Genomic DNA, 27926 nt, shown 5'->3' with positions numbered 1-27926 from the left:
TAATGAATACGATTACACCTTAAAAATGTTCACATTTATCATCCTATGTTGAGATATCAGATCATAAAGGGGTAGATTTTTGCAAATCGTAATCCCATATAATCAAAACCACGTGTCCAAACTGTCCACCACACAAAACTTAAATTAATATTTTAAAATTTTTTCAAACAAGTAATTTTTTGTAAATATTACAAGCATAAATCCAGCGGCGAGTCTAATTTCGATTTAATTATGTCACTCAAAACCCTTAAACCAATCAACCTATTTCTTCAATGACATGTAAGAATCTTATTGGTCAATATAGGTCTTAATTTTTCTACTAGACTAGAAAAATGAAAATAAAATACTTGTAAAAAAAGGGGGAGAAAGTAAGGTGAAATTTCAAATCACTGGCCTATAAATACACTATAGTGTCCTGGAAAAAAAAAAACCCAAAATAATAAAAACTAAAAAACAGAGAAAAAAAAAAGTGAGGTTTGAGCCAAAAATCCGATCAGTCTTGTAATGGTCTGATCAGATGGCGGACGATCCTCCTTCCCACCTCGCTCATGTTCCATTGCCTTCGAACCCAGGTTTTATTTCTTCCTATTAAACTTCTGTTTAATTTATTTTTATGAATTATTTTTGGATTTGCTGATTAATTTTTGGAGTTATGGTTTAGCTTTTATAATATGGTTTATTAAATTATTCAAAATTTTTAATGGGTATTCAAATAAACTCTATTTTTGGTTGAAATTTGTTGTTTTTTGAATTGGGTTTGTGTTCATTTGTTGGTGCCACTGTTGCATAGATGGTTTGTAGAACTATTTTATATGTTGTATTGTTTTTGATATTTTGATTGAATATGTTTATATTGAATTTTTTGGAACTTTTGTGTTATGAAATTGACATTAGGTTATTGGATGAATTTGTGTATGACTTTTTTGTCTGATGGAGCTGTAGTTTTGCCTGTTTTGAATTCTGAAATGGTAAAGGTAGTGCATAAGTTAGGCAAAAATGGTGCTGCTGATGTCTCTCGTGGCGACGAAATGCATGCTTAGTTTATTTGATGCTTTGGTTTTATATGTTCATATATAGAGGATTTGAGGTCTGAGCTATGTTGAGTTGATTGAAAGTTAAAGTATGACCCAGCATTTTGTGTATTACCCTAGTTTAGTAGAAGTGATTTGTTTAGCTCATCTCTAGTTGATTCTCCGTTGGGTTCTGGGATAATCTGAATTGGGGGTGCCATTTTGGCCGATGATTGGGTTTTCGATTGCAGTCCATATTTACATGGGTTGTTCATAGAAAATCTTAGTGGAGAAGTATATACCTTACATATGAGGAAAGCAATGTATCCAAATTCATATTTCTTTGTTATATGTTATTTCCCTCACCATCTTTATGTTTCCACGAATCTGTGTCATGGAGACGTAGAGGTAAAGATCAAAATCATCCATTTGTATATTTGTTTAGTTGACACGAGTAACTGTGTTTTGTACAGGTGGGTTAGTTTCCGATGATGCTCCACCAGTTCCAATTTATATTGTCACCGAAGCTTCCCAGCTTCCAGTGGAGTTCTTAGAGCCAAGTCCTGAAACAAAGCTAGTAATTGGCTTCGATTGTGAGGGTGTTGACCTGTGCCGTTATGGAACTCTTTGTATCATGCAGGTGATTGACTATTCCTGTTATTCTCGAGGCATCAGTTAAAACTTGTCTCTGTTTTTTATTTTCTATTTTTTTTTCCTTGTTTATTGACGGGTAGGGTTGGTTGGGGTGTAGGTGGTTTGTTGCTGTTGGGTGTTTGGTTTCTTGAACACTAAAATTGTATTTGATCTGATTTTATGGATTTCGTAATTCACAACCATATGATCTTGCTGTACTAGGTGCAGTTATACAGTGAGTAGATTTTACTTTTCTACCTTGTGTGGGACTTGTAGATTGATATTACTATGGGAGCAGTAAAGTATTGTATATGTATGTATTTTGTAAAATAGTATGGTTTAAATAATTTTCCATAGTTTGAGCCGAATGTAGACTATGTAGTGGCTTACTTTTCTCTTAATTGCAGATTGCATTTCCAGATGCTATATATCTTGTGGATGCCATAGAAGGTGGAGACATGCTCATAGAAGCATGTAAGCCTGCTCTTGAATCTAGATACATCACTAAAGTTATACATGACTGCAAACGTGATAGTGAGGTCTCTAATTGGTCTATCCACCATCCATAATTGCTTGATGTTTTGCTTTGAACTAAAATATCTGACGGCTTTCCCTTTTCTAGGCATTATATTACCAGTTTGGCATCAAGTTACATAATGTCATGGACACCCAGGTTAGCATTTTTCTGTATATCTGATTAGTCAATGTTCGGAGTAGCTATATTTATGTACCTCATGTTTTGCTGAATTGCTTCTGTGTGATTTTTGATAGTTGATATTTTGGCTGCATGTTGTAGTGATTCTAGAGATGTAAATGTGAGAAGTCATACGTTTGTTTTGTTCCTATTGTGATTCTTAGTGGACTAAGATTAAAAAGGCATTTTTTAAATTCAAGAACCTGTTTAGGGTCTTCTAAGGTATAGGAATTTGAAAATTTGCAATGCTTCCCTAAGGAATTTATCCTGTTATCTTTAGGAGTCTCTCCCATTTTACATATCTGTACATTGGCTATTTTGATTCAGTATCTTCATTACAAACAATATCCGGTCAATCCTTGATGTGGCTGTGGCTTATTGAAAGAACTCTTGCAATTCATGCATTTTTTCACTTAATGAGTTTATAAATGTTTAATTAAATTATCTTAGAAGATCTCAGTGGATTTTCTGTTCCCTCCTGTCTTCCTTTTCAATTATTTCTGTTCATGATCACAAAGTCTCAAGTTTTATGACTTTTATCCTTCTATACTTACACCACCTCTCTGTAATCTATAATACTTGGTTTGTTTAAACTGTGTTAGAGGAAGGGCATTGCATTCTTCCAATTTGATGCCTAGAAGATCACAATATTTACTTATGTTGTTCATTTACTGATATTTGGGCAGAAAATTAAGGAAGAAGAAGATGGAAATTTTCCACAAAGCAAGAAATTACAGAAAAATTAACTTTAACTCAAGCTTTTAAGAGGCTTGTTCTCTCCCAAACTGTAAAACACAACTGAAATGAACACAGAATAAATTTCCTCATTCCCATTCTCTCACTATTTTGCTCTTATTTATAGCATTTCCCCTCTACGCCACTCACTTATCTTCCTCCTGAAGATACTACTACTGAATTATATTGCAGTATTTGCACTACCTATAATGCCACGCCAGTCCATTACAGTTACTCTCTAAGTATGATAAGTATATTCAATGGCCAAGTACTGGATCTTTGGACCTTATTGAACTATTTTTGCTGAAGAATGTTATGTTGGGATGTGAAAATTCTTTATCAAGTTGCTTCAACTTTCTTTTTATTTTTATTACCTTTTGCCTCTAGTGTAAGTATCCTTATACTCCCTCCGTTATTTTTATGTCATATATACTTACTTACTATAGATACGTAATTCAAAAATAAAAATAATATTGAAATAGGGGAGTGGGTTTAAGATAAAAGTAGGATAAAGTAAGAGAGATAATGTAAAAAGGTGGGTGGGTGTAAGAAAAAGGTGAATAAAGAGAGAGTGCGAAAAAGTTAATTATCGTAGGGTAAAGGGGTAAGATGGTGAAACGTATATGCCTAAAATAGAATAAAGCAAAGTGAGTAGAATGAAAAAGAACGGACTAATGGAAAGTGAGCAGAACAAAAGAGAACGGAAAGAGTATGTACTTACTAATTCATGGCACCTAAATACCAATTTCATTTTACTCGGCTTCGTGACTAGGTTTAATTAGCCTTTTACCTCTAACATCTGGCAAGTGGCAACTTATGCGATTCAACCAGTAAAAATGCAGAGCAATCTATCTATACTATGTATTAAAAGGCGTTCCTATTTAAGGATACACGCCACATGTCACCCATCTCTTTCACCAAGAAGATGCCACGTCATACAATTAGAAAATATGCACGGTACATGTCAATTAAAAAATGTTTATGTCAAGAATTGAACTTGGTTCCTTTAGAAAATAAATAAGAAGTCATACCATCTTTGCTATCTACGTAGTAATACTTTTGCTTATTTTTTTTTCTTAAATATAGTTAATGTAGACCATGAGTGTTTTTTTTTTTTTTTTTTTTTTTTTTTTTTTTTTTTTTTATATATATTTTTTTTATATGTACAAATTATTTTTTTCGACCCTATAATAAAAGTATAAAGATTTTTATAATACATGAAAACTATAATATAAGAATATTTAATGTATAGATCCGGGACATTGTCCGGGCTAAACACTAGTTTGACTAATTATTTGTTACATAAGTATGAGCATTTTTGTGTGCTGGATTGCTAGTGAAGTATCATTTTGGTGGACCTCACAAAGTGAGATTCATCTTCTCTGGATTGGTTTCTTACAATTACTTACTATGAATATGCATTTGTTTTTCATTCGCATCCTTTTGTTAAGGGCATGTTACTGGATGACTATAGTCACTGTATTGCTTATATTTTTATTTATCATGGATTTAGAAAATTTTAAATCCTACATGAATTGACGTGATTGATATATATTTCACAGATAGCATATACCTTGATTGAAGAACAGGATGGCCGTCCCAAAGGGCCCGATGACTACATCTCATTTGTTGCTCTTCTTGCAGATCCACGCTATTGTGGTATTACACTTGTCACGGTATTTATTTTATTGTGCCTAACTTTTAAAATGCTTTTACACAAATGAAAGTGTCTAACAATAAGGAGTTCAGTGTAGAAGTAGAACTATGGACCACACCTTTAAAATTTTACTTTCTTAAGTGTGGGTTAATTTTACTAGGTTAGGCTGTACCTGAACTTAGGTAAACTATGCTTCTAATACGGGTAAAACTGTTTGGGAGTCCATCCAGATTTTTTCTGTGTATCATATCCTTGTCTCGTATGGCTAGACTTATCTTACTAGTTACTAGATTTTGAAACTAGGAAAGTTCATCTTAGTTACAGCAAGACTACAATTGTTGGCATTCCATTGCCTGTTTACCAGAATACTAGTCTTAATCTGTAAACAAGTTGATTAATTCATTTGTAAAGAATTCTAGATATTGTGTTAGGAAACTTACAAGGGAGTTGAGATTAGTTGTCCCATAGCGGAGAAAGAGAGGAAGGATGACTAGCTTATAAGATTCATGAGATATTACCTCCAATAAACCAATTGGTTTTTATATGAAGCCTTACTGTGTTTGTAGTCAAATAATCTTCCCGGGTGCGGCTTTAGTCCTATCCATACCTTTTAAAAAGTATGAGATAACTCTTATGAATAGTGTTTGGACAATTATATCCACAAAATGTTTGATTACTTTTTTTCCCTCATTAATGCTAATTGTCTTTTTATTAAATTCCTCAAAGAATAGTGTGCGGACATTTATACCCTTAAAAATAATTTGTTTATATATTTTACCTCATTAATGTTGCCAACAACTAAGTTTGTGACATAAGGTCATATCAAATAGCTCATCGAACATGACTAGTTATGGTGCGTGCATCGCGCGCATTAGCCGCCCTATCTAATGAAATTAAATTTCGTAGCCGAGCGGACGATTCAGGCCTATTATTAGCCTAAAGGAAAGGCAAATAATAGCTTAAAGATTGCTAGATGACATGAATATGAATATTTGTTTGGAGCAAGTAGCCTAACAGAATTGTAACCAATTGACCTTGTGTTGGAAGTCTAAAGAGGGACCTACAAGGATGGTATTGACCTAATTATATAGCTAGATTATAGATGGCTCACATGAGAGGTAATGCAATGTGGGTAGTATAGGAAAACAACTTATATAAGGGCTAGTTAGACCACATTGAAGAAAGAGTGGAAAGATGACCAACTTATAAGACTAGTAGGTTATTCCTATCAGGTCTTGTTTATGTGCCATTGTGCCAATGAAGATTTGTTTTATCAATATGTTGACACAACTTCTGATCTATGGAGACATTCAACTTTTGCATATGGTAATTTTAGGTCAGAGTCTTGGAGAAAAGGGGGAGGGTAGAGCGTCTCAAAATGTTATTTTTTGGTAGCACTTGCTTTATTGGTTATTGGAACAAGAGTGATAACATCTCAAATTTCAATTGAACAACTATTTGGAGATCGATTCCGTAATTTGGCATATATGCTGGCTATCCCATTAACTATAATCTTGATGATTAGAGAATGATGTGCATCTTGGATATAGATGTGGAGATTTACTTTGCAATTCTCTAGTTTCCTTTTTGTATGGCCTGGCTTCCTCTAAATTGGGTTTTAATGACAAATGCTCTGAACAAGAATGCAATCTGCAACGAGTGGATTTTTTCTTTTATTTTGGGTCCTGGAATGTCTTCTGGTCTCCCTGAAATTGTCTTCCAGTGATTGGTGAAAACTGATACTTGTTCAAATTGTACTATATGTGAATGGCATGTAATCGTGAAACTATACCTAGAGGTTAGCATTAACATGACATTGGAAGACCTTCATCCCATATTAAGATTGCTTGAGGTGCGTCAAGGTGATAGGGATTTCTTTGTGCCTTAGGCGTGCCTTGGTGCAATGTAAATAAAGGTATGGGAAAAAAGTTGTTCTCCTTACCAAAACCGCCCTGCTTGGACCAAAAAAGGCGCATGGCTTGCTTGCGCCACAGTGCCTAGGTGCACCTTATACACTGGTGAGATAAGACCCTTTACATAATTTCCATGCCACAAACTCAGATTTTATTAAATTTCAGTCAGCAATCAGTCATTTCTGGCCCTGCAAAGCCGTATCCATAGTGCTAATACTCTTAAATATTCACATTAGTATGATGGCATGACCAAATTGGTCGAATTAAAAAAAAATTGGATTGTGTTGTGCAGTTGTTTACTGATGATCTTCTTAATATGCTTGTGTTACATTATGCAATGTGAACTATTCAGTTTTATCATGCTTGAAGTTCTTGATTTATATTTTCGTTCATATATAACTTTTTTTATAATGTATGTCCTCTGCAGGAATATCTTATCTTGAGAAGGAGGAGGTTCGGATTCTCTTGAGGCAGGTGGGTTTCAAATAGTCTGTCATTCTTGGTTTAAAGATGGGACCAGACATTGAGTTTCTACTTAATAAGATGTTTTTGAATTGATGCTAAAGCCTAAATGCATCTGCTACCTTTTTTTCCTTTCATTTTTGTGTTGATTGAAAAGTGAATTCATATTCTTAAGAATAGGGTCCATTAGGCTCATTCCCCATATTATTCATGGGTATTTTAAAATTAGAATGGTTAGGCTTAGGAAGTCAGGATTGCTTGGTTTTAGAGAAGAAATTTGGCATTGCTAATTAATATATGTAGAAGTTTATATACATGGATGTTTTACTATAAGCACATTCTTCTCAACTATATTGCACTGTGCTAGTGAGTCATGAAGACAAATTGACAGTTTACTAATGAACACAATAGCCCAAATAGTGTAGCAACTGTAGCTCCATGAAGTTATGTATTATAAATTTTCCTCTATGATCATATTTTCTGACTGGCTTCCACGCAAGCTAGATGATGATTGTGCAATGTTATTTTGCACTATCTTGAGATTTTAGGGAGAAATGACTTAACTGCTGTATGACTTGTATGGTTGGACCAGTTATATCTGCTACTTTTTGGACATTCAACGTAATTAACAACCCTCCATTATGGCCTTTGGCACAGTAACTTTTCTGTTTCAGATTCTTTTTTTACTGACATTTGTATTCCATTTTCAGGATCCTAAGTTCTGGAAATACAGACCATTATCTGACCTCATGATCCGTGCGGCTGCTGATGACGTCCGTTTTCTGCTTTACATCTATCACAAAATGATGGAGAAGCTAAATGCCCAATCTCTGTGGAACCTTGCAGTTCGTGGTGAATTGTATTGCCGCTGCTTCTGTATAAATGATGATAACTTGGCTGAATGGCCTGCTTTGCCTTCTATTCCAGGTTTGTCAATACTTTTAGCCATAAATTAAACAATAAAATTTTTGTAGCTACTATATGAAGTGCTATAAAATTCTTGTGGGACAAAATAAAAATTCAAGTGCTTGTCTTTTTCAAATTATTGTAGAGAGTAAAGATTAAGTCACCCACTTTTTAAATGGAGCTATCATCTGGGGGTTCAAACAGCCTTAAGACTGCATGTGGATGAGTGATATATTAATGAAGAGTGTTTTGCTCACAAATTCTATCACGGAATGACTTCTTTTTGGCATAAGGTTTTCTTTAATGTAATTTGGTTCAAAAACTACAAGGTGATGGCTCATATTTCTGTAACAGAACATGATTTAAATTGAAACATGAAGTTATGTACAATTAAAATCAGTACTTTATTATCAAGAATATATCGAAAAAGAATTGATTAGATCTCAAACAAACCCTCATGAAACATATGAGTAAACCTGAGCCCAAAGGCATGAAAACATTTCCGTCCTATGATAATACCTGTTTCTTCTTGATTTTTTTTTTTCATGTGCACATGCATTTGTGCTTGTTACCATTTGGTGTGTGGTCTTGAGGTTATTGTCTCCTCATCTCACCACTGGAGAGTGGCAACTGAAGCTTGTTGATGAATGACAGTAATGAATTTGTTGTTCTCCTTTGCATGTGATGCCAGAATCGAGTTATCCTTTTTCACTTCCTGCTTTAAGAGGTTGTTGTGAGGCTTAAGCCTATATTGGTAATCACCTAATATTCTGTGTTTCAACTTTATGTGTAATTCTTGTTGGAGTGAACACGGAACGATTTGGTTGCCTCCTTGATGAGATGAGAACCTTGTTGACCTGGTGTGTTTATTATTCAGATGACCTGCCTGTGGACACAGAAGCTCCTGAAGAGGAAATCCTTTCTGTTCTTGATGTTCCGCCAGGGAAAATGGGACGTGTGATTGGCAAAAAAGGATCTTCAATTCTGGCAATCAAGGAATCGTGCAAGTAATTTTCATCTTCTTTCTTTAACTCACACGATTTTCTAAATACTTGAAACTTTGAAGTATCAGCTGGTCTGGCTGTGTTTCACTTTTAAGTTCCCAGTTTTTTCGACATTGTTTTAAAAGTGATTCTACCTGTTATACTTTATATTTGCAAGAATTTCATCTGACCCAGCTGTATATGTTTGTGATCTACAGTGCAGAGATTCTCATTGGAGGCTCAAAGGGTCCCCCTGATAAGGTGAGTTTGGAAATCTATGAAGTAGGATATTAACACCCTATTGGTACTGTAGTAATTATGTGTTTCTCCTGTGATGCTACAATGAGGCATGTACCTGATGTGAAACCCTCATTAGGTTACAACAGAGCTACAATTGATCGTCACCATCTCCACTTGCTATTCTTTTCTTATTTTTAAGGAAGCAAGAACGGAAAGACCTTCAATTTCCATCGTTAACCTTAAAAGTCATTGCCAAAGGCCCAAAGATAGAAAATAATATAAAGTCCTTATGCAATCACGGAAAGAAGTTACCTCCTTTCTGTTGCAGATTCTCTTTATATCGGTTAACAGTTATTTAGTTGAAAGTATTCCATAACTTTTATGTAAAGGCATTTTGTAATTATGCAAGACTACATTCATCTAAATCCCACTTTATATAGGAGCCTCATTAAAGACATCAGAGGACTTTTATGGTTATGGAATTATATGTGCTGTATCATATTCTGTCATATAATCAGATTAATCACGAACTCACAGCATTTGTCTACATATGTGTAGCTTGAAGTGCAAGCATTGCTATGTTACTTATATAGTACTGTTGTTTTATGTAGGTTTTCATCATAGGCCCAGTGAAGCAAGTGAGAAAAGCCGAGGCCATGATAAGGGGAAGAATGCTGGACATGTAATGAACAAATAGTCTCTTGCAATGCTTTGGATTGTACTGATACAATCTATCTCAATAATAATAAATGGAACTTTTAAAGACACTTTTTTCTCCAGTTCTGAATTTTGAGGCAGTTTTGCTCTTTAGTTCTAAACCGCATTAGTTTATTTGAGCTTCTCCAAGGCACTTCTTGGAGGATCTCTCTAGTATTTTATAGCAGAGTAGTTTTTGCATGAATGTCAGAGATGCCTAGGAGCTCTCCCTGGAAGCTAATTGCCGTAGATGCATGAACCTTAGCTTGCTATATGCTGTCTGTCTATTTTACAATATGGTGAATGTATAGTGTTCATCAATGTAAACGTGAAGCTTGCCATAGATACAATTTGTAGCTTTGATGGTATGTCGCTCGAGTGCTGATATTATAGCTTTAGAGTGTGGAATCCTGATTAGCATCGGAGATGTGTCCTTGAATTCTGTTTTACCATACCTTCAATGTAAGTGCATGGAATTGTAGGAGTCTATGTCGGGTAGAAATATAAAGTTTCACAGATGAACTTTGGTTATATTGTCTCCAAATCTCTAGTTCCTTTTCTTTTTTTGAACATTAGAATGTTTCCCTTGCCTCCTTCCCTCTGAATTCTTCATTCAAACAAATTATAGTGGAATCCCAAAAAGAATAGGTCATAGCAAGAGTAGTCGTAGAACTTTATGTAGGATTAAGGGAGTATTTCACCAAATTTTGCCACTTGAAATTAAGCTAGTCATACATAAGTTATATTCACAAATGACAATCTATAAGAGACTAGAACTTGTGAGTTGTGACTAGCAAGAAAAGGTGTAGTAGGATACTCGTTTTTATTTATAACCATCGACATTATATTGAAAAACACAATGCTAAAACCTTGTCTCATAAAACATAAAAATATGACCAAATTAGATGAAAAGTCCCCTTAGTTGGGAATCGATCTAATGCTTTACTAGAACTTTATTCAATATAAGCCTTTCATAAGATTTTATTATGAAAATCTTTTGATTCAAGAACTTTTGATCTTTACAAGAGTCTTGATTAACTTTGGCGAAGTGTGTAGTAGACAAATGGTGTCTTGGATTAAAATATGTTATCTTCATAATTATTACTTGCATATATTTTTGTTCAATAAACTGTTATATTTATGGAGAATATCAGTTCACCAATGTCACACGAAAACATTGAATTGTTTTTGCAGTAGTGAAACTAATCTATGAAAAAGGGTGCAATAATTAGATAAAAATAAGTAGAAAACGTTCATTCAATTTAAATTTTAATGAGGAAACATCAATACCTTTTCATGCAATTTAAAATTTAATTCTTTTTTGGATTACATTTCGTATGACATAAATTGTATAAATGAAATAGAGGTGATCATTGGCTGGCCGGGCTGGGCCGAAGCAAAAGAATTCAGCCCACTTCTCGGTCGGGCCAAGCTTCGAGCTGGAATTTTTGTGCCGAAACCCGCCCAAAATGGTCGGGTCATGTGTGCTCTTTGGGACTTGGGAAAAAAAAGTAACTAAAAAGGAAAATTTGTTAATTACTACTGCGTATTAATGTCATTTTTAAAAGTACTACCGCGAATTAAAAAGGTTGTGTACTACCGTAAAAAATTTTAAAATTTGATTACTACCAGACTCCACTTAAGACCATTTATGACGTCATTTTTCTCCTTAATCGACGTTTAACCATTAGTTAAGCATTTAAACGACCAAAAAGATGAAAAATAAAAATTCCCCTAACCCATGATTACCCCAACTAAACAAAAACCCCATTTCCTTTCTTTTTGTCTCATAATTTCACTTTAACCCTCTAGCCTTCAAACTCCATTGAAAAACACCATTCTACAAATTGGTGTCATGAATCTTTTACTCTATAATGAATCATTTACTTTGCTAAATTGACAAGAAATTTGAGTAATGAAGGAAAGGGGGGGCGGGTTCACTGAAGTTGGAGGACCAAAAAGAAACAATTTACAATTCTACGTTAGAACTCGTTAATAGCTTAATTCAAAGAAAAATCACATCTTATGCATGCTTAATTTATAGCTTAATTCGAAGAAAAATACAAAAGCCCTATGTCAATTAACCAGAATCATAATCCGTTAACTCTAAAATTCGAAAACCCTAGAATTCAAAAACCTTAAAGACAAATTTATTAGAGGCGAATTACATGTTCACTTGTAGCACTTGGAGGATAGATGGGAAGAATTAGTGTGAATTTGGAGCAAGAAGCTTGGAGGGTGTTTAGCAATGGTGAAGGAGAAAGATTAATTAGCTAGAGCAACTAACCATGGTTTAGAGGGATTTTTTTTTTCCGACTCATTTAAATGGTTAACCAAGGGTTAAGGGGAAAAATGACGTCATAAATGACCTTAAGTGGAATCTACAATCAAACTTTTTAGAATTTTTACGGTAGTAATTCACAAGCTTTTTAATTCGCGGTAGTAATTTTCATAATGACATTAATACGTGGTAGTAATTGACAAAATTTCCAACTAAAAATGCATTAAAAACGCATTCTCAAACTGCCAAAAAAATAAATGTTGGGCCGGGCTGGGCCCGACACAATTTTGGCCAAAAAATTCTAGCCAAAACCTATTCAAAATCGAGTCGGGTCAGGCTGGGGTAACTTTGATCACTTCTAAAATGAAACCTTTTTATTTTTTTTTATTTTTTAGAGGAAAGAATGAAACCTTTTATTTTTTAAGTTAATATGTAAATTGTAATATTGTCACAAACTCACAATGAATAAATACTAAATTACTTGAGAATCAAAAAATAATGTTTTTTTTTTTAATTTATTTTTATTAACAATATTGCTATATACTAAAATTTTTGTAATTATGTGACAATCATATAATATCACCTGAATAAATTTGAAAAACATATGTATAATATATTTGTACCAGACTTGACTAACTTGTTTCGTAGTTTCATATATATATATATATATATATATATATATATATATATATATATATATATATATATATATATATATATATATATATATGTATATTTTTTTTTTCTTAAACATCAAACCGTGATATTACAATCAAATTTAACGAAATGAGAATGTGAAATTAATCTTGACCAAAATTTGAAATATCTTACTTCACACTTAACAAGTGAAAATTACACGATTTAAGCCAGCTGGCATCCACGTAGTGAATAGTGGTTAAATGCTAGTTGACATGAAATTTGTTACTCTATTATTTAAGTGAACAATTCATCATGTAAATATTCTATCAAAAAAACACCAAAAAAAAGTTAAAAAAAAAAAAATCAAAAAAAAAAATCATACATTTTTAATAAAGAAGGTGACGATAATACGTTCATTCTTCAATTACAATTCGCAATTTCATGATTTCAATCCTCCATTAAAATAACTTCGGAATCTCCATCGATTGCTCTCTCTCTTCTCGAACCACCGATTCTCGCTACTCAATAAGGTATTCCTACTTTTTTTTTTTTTTTATTTAATTGTTTGTTTCATGAAAAAATTGAAATCAATCAATTTGATGTGAAAAAGTTGAAATCAGTTAATTCAATCTCAGATCTGTGTTGATTTTTTTCAATATTTGCTTACACATTATTGAATTTGATCCTGTTATATAATTTTCAGATCTCAATCAACATGGATTTCATGAAGGTTGTCGATCAAGCTGTTCGCGAAATGTAATTCTTCTTAATTCAGTGTAAATGGAAATTTTAATGTTGATTTGTGTGAAATTTTGGAATTTAGGGTTTTTGTTTGTTGATTTTGGGTAATTTTGAACTGTGATTGTAGAAAACGAGAGGTGAACTTGAAGGTATTGAAGGTTCCTGAGATCGAACAAAAGGTTAGTTATTGAATTAAAATGCATTATGTTTTTAATTGATTTATTCATTTTGTGTACGCATTTCTGATTTATTAAATTTAGTATTAATGGAGTGAAATTGCAATCCTTTGCAATCCTGGGGTAAGATTTTAGCTATAAGAGCTTCAATTTTAGTCAATACTAAGTATGTTCTAATGTTTTGTATTGGGTTCTTTCATTGTATAAATCGACGACTAAATTTCCTGTATATTTGATCTGGATGGCTCGGGTTTGATCTGTATTTTTATTTATTATGTGTGTGATCATTGTGAAGGCTATGATTTGTACTTGGCAACATGTATTTAGAACTTTTCTCAAGCTTATAAGGGAACTAATGACCAAAATAAGCTCTCTTTCAATGTGTTTATTGGATAATGTTACTGATTTCACAGTTCGGTTGTTGCAAATCTGTAGAAGATTTTTTGAAGTTTCCTAATGTTGGACACTGTAAAATGTGATATCTTAGAACTTAATTTTGTTGGTGAAGCATAAAAAAAACATCTATTAAGAACTTGCTTTGGCACTTAGTATTGAATTCTAATGGATAGCTGAGCAATATCACCGTCTAGCCACTAGAATTTTGAGTGTCATTTGGTTTTCTCCCATGAAGATACCATCCACTAGGAAGGGAGTCGTAGGTGGAAATTATTCGTAATCCTTGGGGGATAACCCATACATGTAAATTTCGAATTTTTTTTGTTTAGTTTCAAGGTACCTTTTTCTTTTTCTTTCCTTTTCTTGTTTTTCCCCTCATTTGCCTTTTTATTGGGTGGGCGGATGGGGGGAAGGGGGTGGGTTATCAGAGTATGGTGCATTGTGCTATTATAGAGTGATAATGAACTGAGCTTGAACTCTCACTAAGCTCTTGGCTCTTGCTCAGGAAAGTGAGGCTAGAATCTAGCTCTGTAGCTTGTACTTGGAACAGAATATTATACTGGTGACGAAATCAAATTAGGGCAATGATAATCTGGAAATGCAAGCAGGTTGCTTAACTGTAATTGCCACTGGCTCCTTTTTGTTTACTTCCTCAATTTTCCTTTTCTTATCTTATCATGTATACTTTTGCATGCTTACTTGAAATCTTGTTTTTCTGTGAGCCCAGTCATGGACACCCAAACTGATTTTACTGGTGCAAAAGGCGTATATCTTTGATGTATATTATAAACGACATTATGCACTCTTTGGCTGTACTATGGGTGGTGTATATGATGGGTTGTTTTTCATATTTTTCATGGTGCATTGGTTTCTTTCTTTCTAAGTTTACCATCAAACTGCCAAGAGAACCATCTTCCATCAGTCCATCACTGTCTATATATTAGTTTTAAGTAAGCTGCAAGTATTGCTTTGAGCTGTTGGCGTTCACCTGAGCTTAATCGCCTTGTCTTGCTTCCTCTTGTGGATGATAGAAGTAAAAACACATGTGATTTGTGTTTCAATGACCATAAGACAAATAATTCCAGTGTTGGTATTCTAAATTATCTGCTTGCTTTGAGCACCCTTTGATCAGATTAAACCCTTAGGAAAAGGAACTGTGTAGATGATCTGTGTCAGTCTACTGTTTTAACACAAGGCTTTTTGGAGACTTTGCTGTGATGCCTTTAAATATTCACATATTCTAATCTAATAGAACATCACTCCTTTTCATGCCATTTCTATGTATGAATTGAGTACTATTGTCATGGTATAGAATCTAATCAAAATTTGTAGATTGAAATTGTCACTTTGTAGGACTTAATTTTCTTGATGTCTGAGAATAGGGGAATAATCTTAGTTAAAATTATTAATAAAAATCTGACTTCAGAAGTTTAATAATGGTAAAAGACTAAGAGTGGGTAGCTTGTTCTCTTTCTGCTGATTTTTCACACTGTGAGGTTAGATAATTGAATAGACTTTTGCAAGATAATTAGAAAGGATCCAGTATCATGAGCTTCTTGATTCAGGCTGCTGCTTTGTTTTTGGAATGAAACAATATCAACCTTGTATTATCATTGCATTGAGTGCTAAAGTTGGGGTCAATTATACACGACCTTACTTCTTTAGTTTGAAGCAGCAGACATTGAGTGGCACACCAAATGTCCAAATGCACTCGTACACATCAGACATATTTGAGTAACTAAATAACTAATTCAATAATATCCCGCATTTATTGGGGATTGGATTTTAAATCCTTGTTAAAATAGTTGCTTTATGAATATAAATCTGACTACCATGATTTATGATAGGTGCTGGATGCAACTGATAATGAGCCTTGGGGTCCTCATGGAAGTGCACTGGCAGAAATAGCTGTAGCCACCAAAAAATTGTAAATTCCTGTAATCTCAAATTGCTTAGTTATTTGAGCTGAAAGGAGGATTCTGACTTTTGATTTCTTGATATGCCTGGCCTTTCTTTTGCTATCTGCAAGTTCTGAATGCCAGATGGTTATGAATGTTCTCTGGACAAGATTGGGAGAAACTGGCAAGGATTGGCGTTATGTTTATAAGGTACTTTAATCTTCATCTGCTGTGATTTGAAACTCTTTCAGCCGGCAAAGGTTTGTAATCCTAAAGAAGTCATGCTAATTTTTTGTTTCCCCTTATCTCTGCATTGGTTCTTATCCAGGCACTGGCTGTGATAGAGTATCTCATTTCCAATGGATCTGAACGAGCTGTTGATGAGATCATAGAACATACTTTTCAAATCTCAGTATGAATCCCTTTATCTTATCTTTTTCGGGTTATCATGATTATCGTTCAAGAAATGTATCTTATGTCTTTTTTTCTTTTTTCACATATTGCTTTGGCCTGGTAAAGTCACTCGCAAGCTTTGAATATGTTGAACCAAATGGAAAGGATGTGGGTATCAATGTCAGAAAGAAGGCAGAAAACATTGTAGCTCTTCTAAATAACAAGGATAAAATAGAAGCAGCCCGGAAAAAAGCTGCTAGTAACCGTGAGAAGTGCGTTTTGAAGTATTATAATCAGTGCCTAATTTCTCTGTACACATAGAAAATACTCATGAAATTTCTCGTGCATCTGTTTATAGGTATGTTGGACTCTCATCTACGGGGATGTCGTACAAGTCAAGTTCAGCTTCTTATGGTGGTGGCAGTTCCCAGAGTGGCAACAGGTATGGAGGCTTCGGTGGCAGATATGATGATGATGGTTACAAAAGCAGAGATGAAGACTATTCTGGGCAAGATAAATTTGAGAAATTTGTTCCCAAGTCTTATCAAGGAGCTTCTGCTGAAAGGAAAACAGCTCATTACAGCAGGTAGGCTGCTGAAAATTTTCCATGTTGCTTCTATTTTCTCTTTCTAATATTTTAACCCCTTTTTCTTCAAAAGTAATGTTTTGCTTGTAGTTGAAGGTTATATGCCACACCCCTATTTTTTATTTTATTTTTAATAACTTTAATAATTTTAAGCCTATATTGTAATAAACAGAGATTAAGGGGAAAGGTTTTCTCTCTCCAAAAAAAAAAAAAAAAAAAAAAAAAGAGAGAGAGAGAGAGGGGGGGAGGGGGGGGGGGGGGGGGGAAAGGTTGAAGCTTTGATTGATAACAAACGATTTTCATAAGTTAGCAGCTTTAGGCTGCAAGTCTCCACTAGCGACTTAAGTTTACAACTCTAAACATCAATATCACAATCCTCATGCCCTTCTACTGCTAAGCTACTTGCCTTTTATAATCAAGCTAACAAAAGGCAACATAATATTGATTGTGTTTGTCCTTGCTCAAGAGTATCAGAATTCGGTACCATGTTGCCAGTTTGCCACACCCCTTAGTGCTCCCTTAATTAGTTTTGTCTTCTTTTCATCTTTTGCTTAAGTGTCTTCTGCCCCCCTTTTGCTGCTCACATCACTCCTTTGGTCACTTCATTACATTTACTCTATATTTTCTGTCTTCAACTCTTTTGGTATAAATTTAGCTATAACAAAGAAAATATAGTCAAAGATGAAGAACAGAATGGAGAGGAATGGGAGACCTTGAGTGATAGAAAAAGGAGTGAGATGATATGTTCCTTAGGAATATCATTTTATGGTCTTTCATCTTGGTAAATGCTTTTTTCTCCAATTTTCATAGGTATATGCTTGGTAAGAGCAATAAACATTAATCGTTAGGAAATTATTATCTGTATGAAGGGGTGTTGTCAACTGACTACACTACAGTATGTTGAGCTCATTACTCTCTAAAACAGGGTCGCGAATTTAAGATATGTTTTTTGGGGGATTTTAAGGCTTATCTCCCTTATTTTGTGGACTATTTCTTGGACATTCCACTTATGTTGAAATCCTCATGTTATAAAGATTATAATCTTCTTCTATGTTTTAATGGTCACTCTTTCCATTACTCGCATCCTGGCAACTTGGCAAGAGATTTTACTCTTGTGAAAACTTGATTCCACCAGAATTCAACTATGTCAATCTTCCAGCAGCCACCTTCTTTTTTATCATCCACACCAATAAAACTTGATATACAATTATACATGCTGTCAAAGAGTGTTTTTTATTTTTTTTAAGCTGTTTTTTGGTGCTTAAACGTTTTCTAACAAGTCTATCGCATAGTAAAAAAATAATTCACAGTCGTGTCACAATAACGTCATCTCTCAGGCATTACCTTACCTTTGCTTGCGGTCGTTGTTTGTGATTTGGCAAATTGATTTTTTTAATCACTGTTATCCAAGAATTAAGTCATACATTTTAGATTTTTGTTGATAAAATACCCTTAAGAACCGTGTTTTTTTATATATTTTTTTTGAAATATATTATAAGCTTCTAACCAATATAAAATGCTTATGAACGTCCCTTATATGTCGCTGTTATAGGAACATTTCTATGTATAATAGCATTGATAAAAGATGACAACTTTTAATACGTTAACGTAACAGTTTTCGGAATGGCATTTCTAGGAATGGAAAGTTTAAATAATTTACAGTTCTGGCTATATGTACCAGAATGGCTTGATATGTTTCCATTACTGTGTGTGTGTGCGCTTTAACGCTGACCATACCACCATATCATTCCTAGGGTAGATTTAGTGCCCTGGTGGGTAGAGGCTATTGAAATTCTTAATATTAGAACAGGGTAAACACCTTGAAGCTTGCTTGTAGAATTATTGGTTTTTTTTCTTATCCCTGACCAAGTAAATTTATGAGCTTTCTTAGTGATCGAATAACTGTTCTGAAGAGTGGAATTTTGAATGGAAGGCTGAGTAGTGTAGTTGCATTGCTAGATCTATGATTCTTTACCCAAGGTAGGAGTCTGCATGTGGTTTGCTGGCTCTCTTCCACCCATGCTTTTGGACTTACTGGATGTGTGCCATGAAAGTGTGAATTGTAGAATATAGTCTCTTTTTGGCTGATTATATGTTGTTTCTGCAGCAAAAATCAGGATCTTCCTTCGGCAGGTTCTGCAAAAGATGTATACTCTTCCATTTCAGAACAGAATGCTAATACTCCTTCAAAAGGTCAGTTAGATGAAGATGATGACGATTTTGACCCTCGGGGAACTGCTGCAACAAGTAAGTCCTTGTGATTGATTCCTGTTGAAGTTAGTTTCGTCTTACACATCAACTTTTTTTTTTTTTTACTTATATTTTATTCAATGATCAATCGATGTCAAATCATAGAAGTCATTTTAGGGCTTTATGTGTTTTTTTTTTTTTTTTTTTTTTTTTTGCTAATTATCTTTTCACTCATTTTATGGGATCTTCAATCTAAATCTTTTGGATGAGGATACAAAGTCTAGTGTAAACTAATGATGAGGTACTGTTGAGGTTCCACTGCTAATTGAATGCTCGAAATTGTACTTTGTTCTGTGCGATTTCAATGCACTGATAATGGTTTAATTTATGCCTCCTGTCTAAACATGGAGTTGTTGGATGCGTATCTCAAATTTTCTAATATAAGAAACTTCCCAATGGAATTGATTAGGGCCCACATTGGCATACGTTACATTTAGAGGCTGCTAAATCAGATGTTGCAACTTATGGATGTAGTAGAAGTTAAACCATCTTGTGTTGAATTAGATGCTATTTCTTATGGATGTAGTGGAACTTGTATTTTCTTGTATGAGTTTTATTTTTTGTAGAGGAATGAGTCTAGATTAGATGACGTTAAATTACTGTTACAGAACACAATTTTTGGCAGAATTGTGTAGGACAAAAAAATGCGAAGTATGCTGTCCTATACTATTTGAGTTATTGAGTCAAGACTTACCAACATTATCTTGATTATTACAAAGCCAGGTTGGATAGCTGTGTTGGTATTTCTTTTGCTCTATGACAAAGTGCTGCGTATATACAAACACATCCAAATCTCACAAGCTTTTAAAATATTACTTTTTGGGGTTCTTAAAAAAAACACTTTGGGGATTATGGTGATTAATATGTGAAATTTTGATGTCGATATATTGGGCTTTGAATGATTACTTTGCAGTGAAGTAGTCATGATGCATAATGTGTTTTCTAAGGCAAAGGATGATCAATTTGCTTTCAAGAATCCATGTGCTCTTTGTTCCTCACATATCTATAATTATGTGACTTTACTGTGAAGTATGAACAATACTTGACTGATAGCACTGACTATGTCTTAATCTCAAACTGTCATTGATTTTGTGGAATTTTCTGGGTAGGAGCATGACTGCAACTCACAACATTCATTAGTTAGTGCATAAGCATAACTGATATTAGAAAAAAAAATTAATTTCAAAGGGAAGTTAGGACTAGTCTTTTAACTAATTCATTGTAGTTGAAACCCACTCTTACTGTTGGGAGGCTTGGAGCTCTAGATGCTGCTGTAGCTGCTATTACTTACCTGCAAATCTCACCATATTTTGCTGCTGCTTCTTATTGTTCCAACGTATGCATTTACTTGCAGAGCCTGCTCCTGCAAGTACACAACAAGTGGATCTGTTTGGAGAAAGTTTAATTGGAGACCTCTTGGATGCACCTACAATTACTCCTCCACACAGCAATGCTGTAAGTAGCAAGTCATCCGATGTTGATCTGTTTGCAGATGCTGATTTTGTTTCAGCTGCCCCTCCAGTGGAAGGAAGAGGGAATTCTCAAACTCAGGTTGGTTGCTCATTGTTAGTTTTTCATTTTTCCCAAGAATAGTTAGGGTTTCGTTCATTCTTTCTTTCTCTTTGCTTTGCAGCTTTCCATTATTTACTTGTATGATGGGTTTCCATTTTAGAACCCTGTGATGTGTATAAGGAAAAAAATCACTATAATGCTTTTTACCTCTGCCTGGTTTGTGACAAAAACCTGTCTTGTGGAGGTCTTCATGTGGGAAGCATGGATGTTATACCCTGCGAGTCATTCTTTTGTTATACCATCTTTTTCTGAATCATCTCTACTAACTTAAATTGTCGTGTACAATCATGCAGGCCAATATTGATCTATTTGCTGCCCAACCTGCACCATCCACTGCACAACCAGCACCATCGGCTGCGGTGTCTTCAACAATGGACTTCTTTGCAGCATCTGATCCAGTTGTTCCACCTACAAAATCTGAAAACACCGGGCCATCAAATGTCAATTTTGTAGATCCGTTTGCAACTATTCCATTGGACAGTTTTGATGGATCTAATGTTTTTGGTGCTTTTGCTGCTCAAACTGATCAATCATCTGCAGCACCCACAGAAAATCCCCTTGTGAATAATGCTGCGTTGGATTTGAATACCAAATCCTTGCCTGAAACAAAAGCACCTCCAAAAAAGGACAATTTCCAGGTTAAATCTGGAATTTGGTCTGATTCTTTGAGCCGTGGACTGATTGATCTTAATATATCTGCTCGTAAGTTTTTCTATCTATGGTAAATTATTTTGATTCTTCCACTTTTAATCAATGCTTCAAATTTCCATTTGTGTGCTTAAACTTTGGTTGGTCATAGTTGCATTTGATACATAGACTTAGTCAGCAAATAAAACTGAAATGCAACATTTTTTTTGTCCGAGTCAACAAATTTTGGCAGTGGAATAGTTGGCTTCATTTTTGAAAGGCCGTCCGGTTTTGTGTTTTCATGCTCCAGTATTGAACCTTCTTTTTCAGGTTTGCACATGTCCAGTTGTCCATGTGCAGGGACTGTAAAAAATGTTTGCATGTATTGGCTCTCTCATCCAACAAACTTAGTTGGATGTCTCGTTGTATCTCTAATTATTCTTAAGAATTGGAAATTGAAAGTGTGGTTATTAAACATACAATGTATGATAACTGTTGAGAAGTGCTTTAGATGTCCATACATGTTAAAAGTAGTAAAACAAATGCTCTTGTCGTGATTGCTAGTTCGGTGTTAGAGGTGTTCGGAAGTGGTAGACCCTGAAATTTGGTTTAGGCACCAAAGATAGATCCGTTATTCTTAGTTCCAATTTGCTGAGATGTTTGTTTGAAGATACAGGGCTCTCTTCACTTCCACCACCCCCTTTTCTTTTTGGTTGAAAGAGAAGATGCCAATGATGATTTTATATCTTTCATTTTGCTTCTGTGTATACACAGTAATTTGTTGCTTGCTTATAATGATTACCGCTATATTATCTAGACACTGCTTATTGTTTTGCTAATGAGGTATAAACTATTTTGGAATCTTCGGTGTTAAGTTACATATATGTGAACTCTGTGCAGCCAAGAAGGTAAATCTGTCGGATATTGGAATAGTTGGTGGTTTAAGTGATGGTTCAGAGGAGAAGCAGAAGGCACCTGCGACATCATATATGGGTATGGGTATGGGTTTCGGTACAGGTATGGGTATGAGTATGGGTATGGGTAACGGCACAGGTACGGGTTTGGGTACGAGTACTGGATTTGGTGGAACTGGTGTTAATCCAACAACCGGCGGGGATGATTTTTTCTCAAGCTTCACCAGCAACAGCCAGTATCAGTTTGGTGGCTTCCAGAAATGATACAATCCGTTTTATTCTTTTGGCGACCTCAATATTTGTTTGTTTGATGGGAGGCTTAATTTTCAAGCATTTTTTCAGCATGGTGGTCTAGATTAATTTTTGAAGAATGCCATATTGTGTTCTAATATTTCATCAAAGCGAGTTATTAGAGCCTATAATGCAGATTAATGAGGAGCTTTATTTTGAGTGCACCCGCTACTCTGTATGTAATGTTGTATGTACTTGAAAAGAGGGATTTGATGTCTCGATTCTGTTCTGTGTTCTTGTATTTGAAATTTTGAATGAATTGCGTTTATATGCTGTATAAAAGAGCTACGATTCATATGAACCAAATTGGTAGAGTATATGATTTTTCAGAAAATTGAATGCCAATTCCTTTTTTTTTTATTTTTTATTTTTTATTTTTTATTTTTTTTTTATCATTTATTTTTAATTCTTGCTTTTCCATACAATTGTTCTACATTTGGGACAATAAATTTTGCTCTTAAAAATATTAACTGGGAAAATTTCTGCTACTAGAAGGTCCCTATTAGTCTGGGAAAATATTAATTGTGATTATGGGGAGGGGATGAGTTTTTAGCGACCTTTAATAAAATCCATATTGACATGAGTATAACTGTTGGCCATAAGATTTTCGTAGTACTCAATACAATTTTTTTTTTTTTTTTTTTTTTTTTTTTTTTTTTTTTTTTTTTTTTGTAACTACTATCTCTTTGGAAACCACAAGTTGTGTATACACGTTTATTTTGTTTGTGTACAAGACTAATCAGATAATTAAATTTAAGATAAACCATTGTAAACGGTCTTTCACTTTAAAAATTGAATCTCATTTACATCATTACCTATTACGACTCGATACATTGTCAGCCTGACAATTTTTCTTTACAAATGTAACAATTCACTTGGATGATCTAACATAGGTGAGGAGAACTGGAGAAACATACAAATAAAGAGTGGGACAGTCATAGAGATATTAGTACCAGGCATGCATATAAATGAAAGAGAACCACAAGTTACTGATTATTCCAACCAAAACACAAAACATAAGATTTTATATGCCACATGGCAATCCATTAACCAATTGGAAATCAAACTTATCTATCTTTCAAGATAAGCCCAGGTCCCTTTGGTAATATTAAGCTAATTTTTGAAGCATCAAAAAACCCATTTTGTAATATTATTCACCCAAAAAAACAGAGGCAAAAATTACACAAAAATAAAGGTTATGGCTTCTGTGTGTGCTTCTTCAGCCACAACAGCTGTTTGTGCTTCTTCTCCCAGGCATGTTCTCTCCACACTCTTCTTCTAATATTTTAATTTACTTCTAAGCTTAATATATTTGCTGTACACATTAAATTGTAACATTGTTTATCATAACATATTTTTATGACTATCCATAAAATACGACTTCATATGATCAACTAATTACCATGTCAACCAAACAATCCCTAAATTAAGGTCACACATAAGTAATTAATTACGCATGTGACCCATTGACACTTGATTTCCAACATAGACAATGTCATATTGTAATCCTGATATTGTTTTGGTGGGTAGAAAATAGATATGTGTGATCAACCTTTAAAAACCCTTTTGTTATGCTTAGAAAGAAGTTCATATGATATAAGTATTGTACAAATATTACGTAATATGAGTGACATGATTAAGTGACAAAAATAATTTGTTACAAAATGATGAAACAGTGCACAGAAGAAAGGAAATGTATTGGGAGCAACAAGAGCATCATTCCTTGGAGGAAAGAAGTTGAGAGAGACCAAATTCAGGGCTCCTCTTTCATCAAAGTCCTTCAGTGTCTCAGCTGCAGCAGCTGATCCAGATAGGCCTATTTGGTTCCCTGGCAGCACCCCTCCTCCATGGCTTGATGGCAGGTCTATACTTATTTCTCTCTTTGCTCCTCACCCTACACCCGAACGCTTTTTTCGTAACACTTATGTGAGGGTAAAATTGTAATTTACATAAAGATCGTGTTTGTTTTAGTCTCATGAGTTGATGGTTGAAGCTTAGGATTGATTTTATATTCTATGACTAGTGAATTTTTCAAAGAAGGTTTTATGTGAGGGTAAATATGTAATTTTACAGATCGTGTATTAGTTTTTAGCTTTAGTTTTGTGCATGTGAGTTAATCTAATCTTTAATTATTACAACAATTATATCTACTTGGGTGGCTAATTATGTTTTTATATGTTCCTGAAACTGCAGCCTTCCAGGAGACTTTGGCTTTGATCCTCTTGGATTTGGTAAGTCCAATACAGATCTACAGCTTACATCATTATTTTAGGTGGCAAGTAGCATAATCTGATCATTTTTTTATCTAATCATGTAACTAAAGGAATTATTTAATTTCTTCACAAGTCATAAACTTATGGATTATTAGCAATATATACAAACTCAGAAAATAAATTATTGTTCGGTGATTGTATTAAGATTGATGTTTAAATTATGATAAAACTTGTCAGTAATAATAAAATACTTTGAATTATTTAAAAAGGAGATAATGTTAATTTAATTTATTGGATTCATACCTCACTAAGGGCCTGTTCATATTTACTGAACTGAGCTGAACTGAACTGAACTGAACTGATTGGAGCTGAACTGAACTGAACTGAACTGAACTGATTGGAACTGAACTGAACTGAACTGAACTGAATTAAGCTAAAATGAATATTTTATGTGAGAGGGAAATTAAGAGCTGAACTGAACTGAACTGAACTGAACTGATTGGAACTGAACTGAACTGAACTGAACTGATTGGAACTGAACTGAACTGAACTGAACTGATTGGAGCTGAACTGAACTGAACTGAACTGAAATTAAGTAAATATGAACAGGCCCTAAGATCAAATGATCGAATTAATTCAAAGAACAAAAGTAAAACTAGGGGTGAATATGAAACTAGTCAACTTAAAACATAGGGTAGCTCGGTTCAAGTCACAACAACTAAACAAATCAGCTAGTTTAATCCTTGAATCGAACTCATTCTAGTAATGTTTTTATTTTTATTTTTTTTTATTTTTTATTTTTTTATTTTTTATTTATTTAAATCAAGCCGAGCTCAAGTAGCTTGCAAATAGACTGCACTATATTGGTAAACTTGTGCTAGTTGTACCAAATTTTTAGTACTCCGTAGTTATTTTATACGAGGAGAAGAATAGAATTCATTAAGGCTACCCTTTTATTGCAAATGAACACCAAGTTTTTGTTAGTGATGAGGTGGGAAATTTAGGAATGGAACAAATTGACAAGCTATCTTTATACAAGTGTCATATAAAGTATGTAGTATTAAAGTTTAACCTTTGTTTTGTCAAAATTTGTCACTTCAAAATATATTATGGACTATAACATCCTTAATAGTAATTTCAAAAATAGATTTTATATATGTAATCCTGTACATTTTATATTAGATACTCACAAAAATCATAGAAAAGATTCGATACTCCCAACCAAATATGCTTTAAGTTATAGAATAAATTTGAAAAAATGAGTTTTAGTAACAAAAAATGTACTTATGTACATTTGAACAGGTTTCGACCCCATTTATAGAATTAAGGCTTTGATTAAGTAATTGATTTATTGATTTGAACAGGTTCGGACCCAGAGACTTTGAAATGGATGGTACAATCAGAAATAGTACATTGTAGATGGGCTATGTTAGGAGCAGCTGGAATTTTCATCCCAGAATTCCTAACTAAAATTGGCATCCTAAACACACCTTCTTGGTACACTGCTGGAGAACTTGAGTACTTCACAGACACCACCACCCTTTTCGTAATCGAAATGGTTTTGATTGGTTGGGCCGAGGGCCGTAGATGGGCTGACATTATCAAACCCGGTTGTGTCAACACCGACCCAATCTTCCCCAACAACAAGCTCACCGGTACCGATGTTGGATACCCGGGCGGGCTTTGGTTTGACCCATTGGGCTGGGGTTCGGGCTCACCTCAAAAGGTTAAGGAGTTGAGGACTAAGGAGATTAAGAATGGGAGGTTGGCTATGTTGGCTGTTATGGGTGCTTGGTTCCAACACATTTACACTGGGACTGGCCCAATTGATAACCTCTTTGCCCATCTTGCTGATCCTGGCCATGCCACAATTTTTGCTGTAAGTATTTTTTTTTATTTCATCTATTTACTTATTTATATTGGCAAATGCGGATTAAAATTTTTAGTCATGAAAGACATTTACTTCCTCTGTCCTTAAATCCTTAATTGATAGGTCACACACACTTTCTACATTTATAGAAGTTAATCTTAAATTTGTTTACAAGTCATAAAGTTCGTCAACATTTTTTGTATTAAAATGTTAAACTTGATATTCTCGATTTAACTTTTAATGACTATCCTCACTTAGAAGTTTGAAATAAACTATATTGGTATTATACTACTATGATATGGTATATATTTTGGTACGTACTTAATGAAGGATAATTATGAAGATTCATTAAGCTCACACGTTAATTCTAGAATATATATAGCTCCTCTATAGTTTATGTATTTGATCACACTCAATCTAATTTATGCAATTAACCTAATTTCAGGCTTTTACCCCCAAGTGATAAGAGCAAGGGCAAAAGCAAGAGATGTTGGTTGTTCTAGGAGGAAGGAGGAAGGGGTAAAAGGGTCATTGCCAGAAAGTAAGAGCAAATCAGCAGATCTTAAGTTGGTTAATTATTTAGTTTGCACCTACAAATTGTTGGAGCTTTGTACAAATACCTCTTGGATTTAATTAGTACATAACTATGAATTATATCATCTAATCTTAGTTTACTCACATATATCGTCCAATTTTCAGATATCGATGGTGTGATTAGTGTGAGTGTCAATGTGTCATATGCTTGATATAAAAGTACATGAATGAACTAATGCATAATCCAAGTTGCAAACTATATTTTTTCTTCTTATTTCAATTTTACAGCTTTTCTATTGTACGGTCGTGTGTATCAATAATCAACGTTAGTTATTTACAAACGAGTTAAAATTCAAACAGTGTCTTTGATTCCCTATCAATGGCTTTGGATGCACCGGGGAGTGTGACAAACTAGTGAAGGTCCATGATTTCTAATATGGAGTCATTGTACTACGTATATATTTGTATGAAACTTTTTAAGTACTCCGTACTTTAATCTAGTGTAGTGATCCGTATATATATGATCTATCATTTTAACTTAATTTCAACAATTTAAATTACATTACGGTTTTACATATTCATTATATAGAATTTGTTATATACATCCACGTGTATC

General features: G+C 34.1%; 3 protein-coding genes across 4 annotated transcripts; all 3 read left to right on the top strand.

Annotated features, from left to right (window-relative positions):
- The first annotated feature begins 415 nt into the window (after positions 1-415).
- LOC145593012 (uncharacterized) lies at positions 416-10000 on the top strand. 2 transcript variants are annotated; one of them, XM_081649526.1, is made up of 10 exons: positions 416-572; positions 1484-1650; positions 2051-2182; positions 2266-2316; positions 4635-4731; positions 7070-7116; positions 7815-8031; positions 8888-9017; positions 9212-9254; positions 9845-10000. In XM_081649526.1, exons 1-10 carry the CDS (start codon positions 518-520, stop codon positions 9917-9919), a joined length of 1014 nt encoding a protein of 337 aa, XP_081505652.1. In that variant the 5' UTR covers positions 416-517; the 3' UTR covers positions 9920-10000. The 2 variants fall into 2 exon arrangements, with proteins under 2 accessions (XP_081505652.1, XP_081505654.1); XM_081649528.1 differs by lacking the exons at positions 9212-9254; positions 9845-10000 and adding an exon at positions 8702-8764.
- Positions 10001-13170: 3170 nt separating this feature from the next.
- On the top strand, positions 13171-23038 carry LOC145591428 (clathrin interactor EPSIN 1-like). The gene is made up of 12 exons (XM_081647872.1): positions 13171-13379; positions 13553-13605; positions 13718-13769; positions 16010-16089; positions 16192-16270; positions 16389-16472; positions 16580-16725; positions 16812-17039; positions 19147-19286; positions 20644-20840; positions 21155-21563; positions 22389-23038. Exons 2-12 carry the CDS (start codon positions 13565-13567, stop codon positions 22664-22666), a joined length of 1734 nt encoding a protein of 577 aa, XP_081503998.1. The 5' UTR covers positions 13171-13379; positions 13553-13564; the 3' UTR covers positions 22667-23038.
- Positions 23039-23763: 725 nt separating this feature from the next.
- On the top strand, positions 23764-27476 carry LOC145591429 (chlorophyll a-b binding protein, chloroplastic-like). The gene is made up of 5 exons (XM_081647874.1): positions 23764-23947; positions 24370-24555; positions 24887-24924; positions 26271-26785; positions 27222-27476. Exons 1-5 carry the CDS (start codon positions 23892-23894, stop codon positions 27237-27239), a joined length of 813 nt encoding a protein of 270 aa, XP_081504000.1. The 5' UTR covers positions 23764-23891; the 3' UTR covers positions 27240-27476.
- Positions 27477-27926: the final 450 nt, after the last annotated feature.

Source organism: Chenopodium album, chromosome 18, assembly GCF_948465745.1.
Source record: "Chenopodium album chromosome 18, dcCheAlbu1.1, whole genome shotgun sequence".
Taxonomy (NCBI): Eukaryota; Viridiplantae; Streptophyta; class Magnoliopsida; order Caryophyllales; family Amaranthaceae; genus Chenopodium; species Chenopodium album.
This window is presented reverse-complemented; position numbering and strand designations above follow the sequence as displayed.

What these genes read in the sequence shown, in the direction of transcription:
- LOC145593012 (XM_081649526.1), top strand. Translation starts at nt 518, where the DNA reads ATGGCGGACGATCCTCCTTCCCACCTCGCTCATGTTCCATTGCCTTCG. An exon ending in GAACTCTTTGTATCATGCAG is followed by an intron (nt 1,651 to 2,050) that starts GTGATTGACTAT and finishes TCTTAATTGCAG; the next exon opens with ATTGCATTTCCAGATGCTAT. An exon ending in ATAATGTCATGGACACCCAG is followed by an intron (nt 2,317 to 4,634) that starts GTTAGCATTTTT and finishes TATATTTCACAG; the next exon opens with ATAGCATATACCTTGATTGA.
- LOC145591428 (XM_081647872.1), top strand. Translation starts at nt 13,565, where the DNA reads ATGGATTTCATGAAGGTTGTCGATCAAGCTGTTCGCGAAAT. An exon ending in GCTGTAGCCACCAAAAAATT is followed by an intron (nt 16,090 to 16,191) that starts GTAAATTCCTGT and finishes GCTATCTGCAAG; the next exon opens with TTCTGAATGCCAGATGGTTA. An exon ending in TCGGGGAACTGCTGCAACAA is followed by an intron (nt 19,287 to 20,643) that starts GTAAGTCCTTGT and finishes ATTTACTTGCAG; the next exon opens with AGCCTGCTCCTGCAAGTACA.
- LOC145591429 (XM_081647874.1), top strand. Translation starts at nt 23,892, where the DNA reads ATGGCTTCTGTGTGTGCTTCTTCAGCCACAACAGCTGTTTGTGCTTCT. An exon ending in GTTTGTGCTTCTTCTCCCAG is followed by an intron (nt 23,948 to 24,369) that starts GCATGTTCTCTC and finishes ATGATGAAACAG; the next exon opens with TGCACAGAAGAAAGGAAATG. An exon ending in CCTCCATGGCTTGATGGCAG is followed by an intron (nt 24,556 to 24,886) that starts GTCTATACTTAT and finishes CTGAAACTGCAG; the next exon opens with CCTTCCAGGAGACTTTGGCT.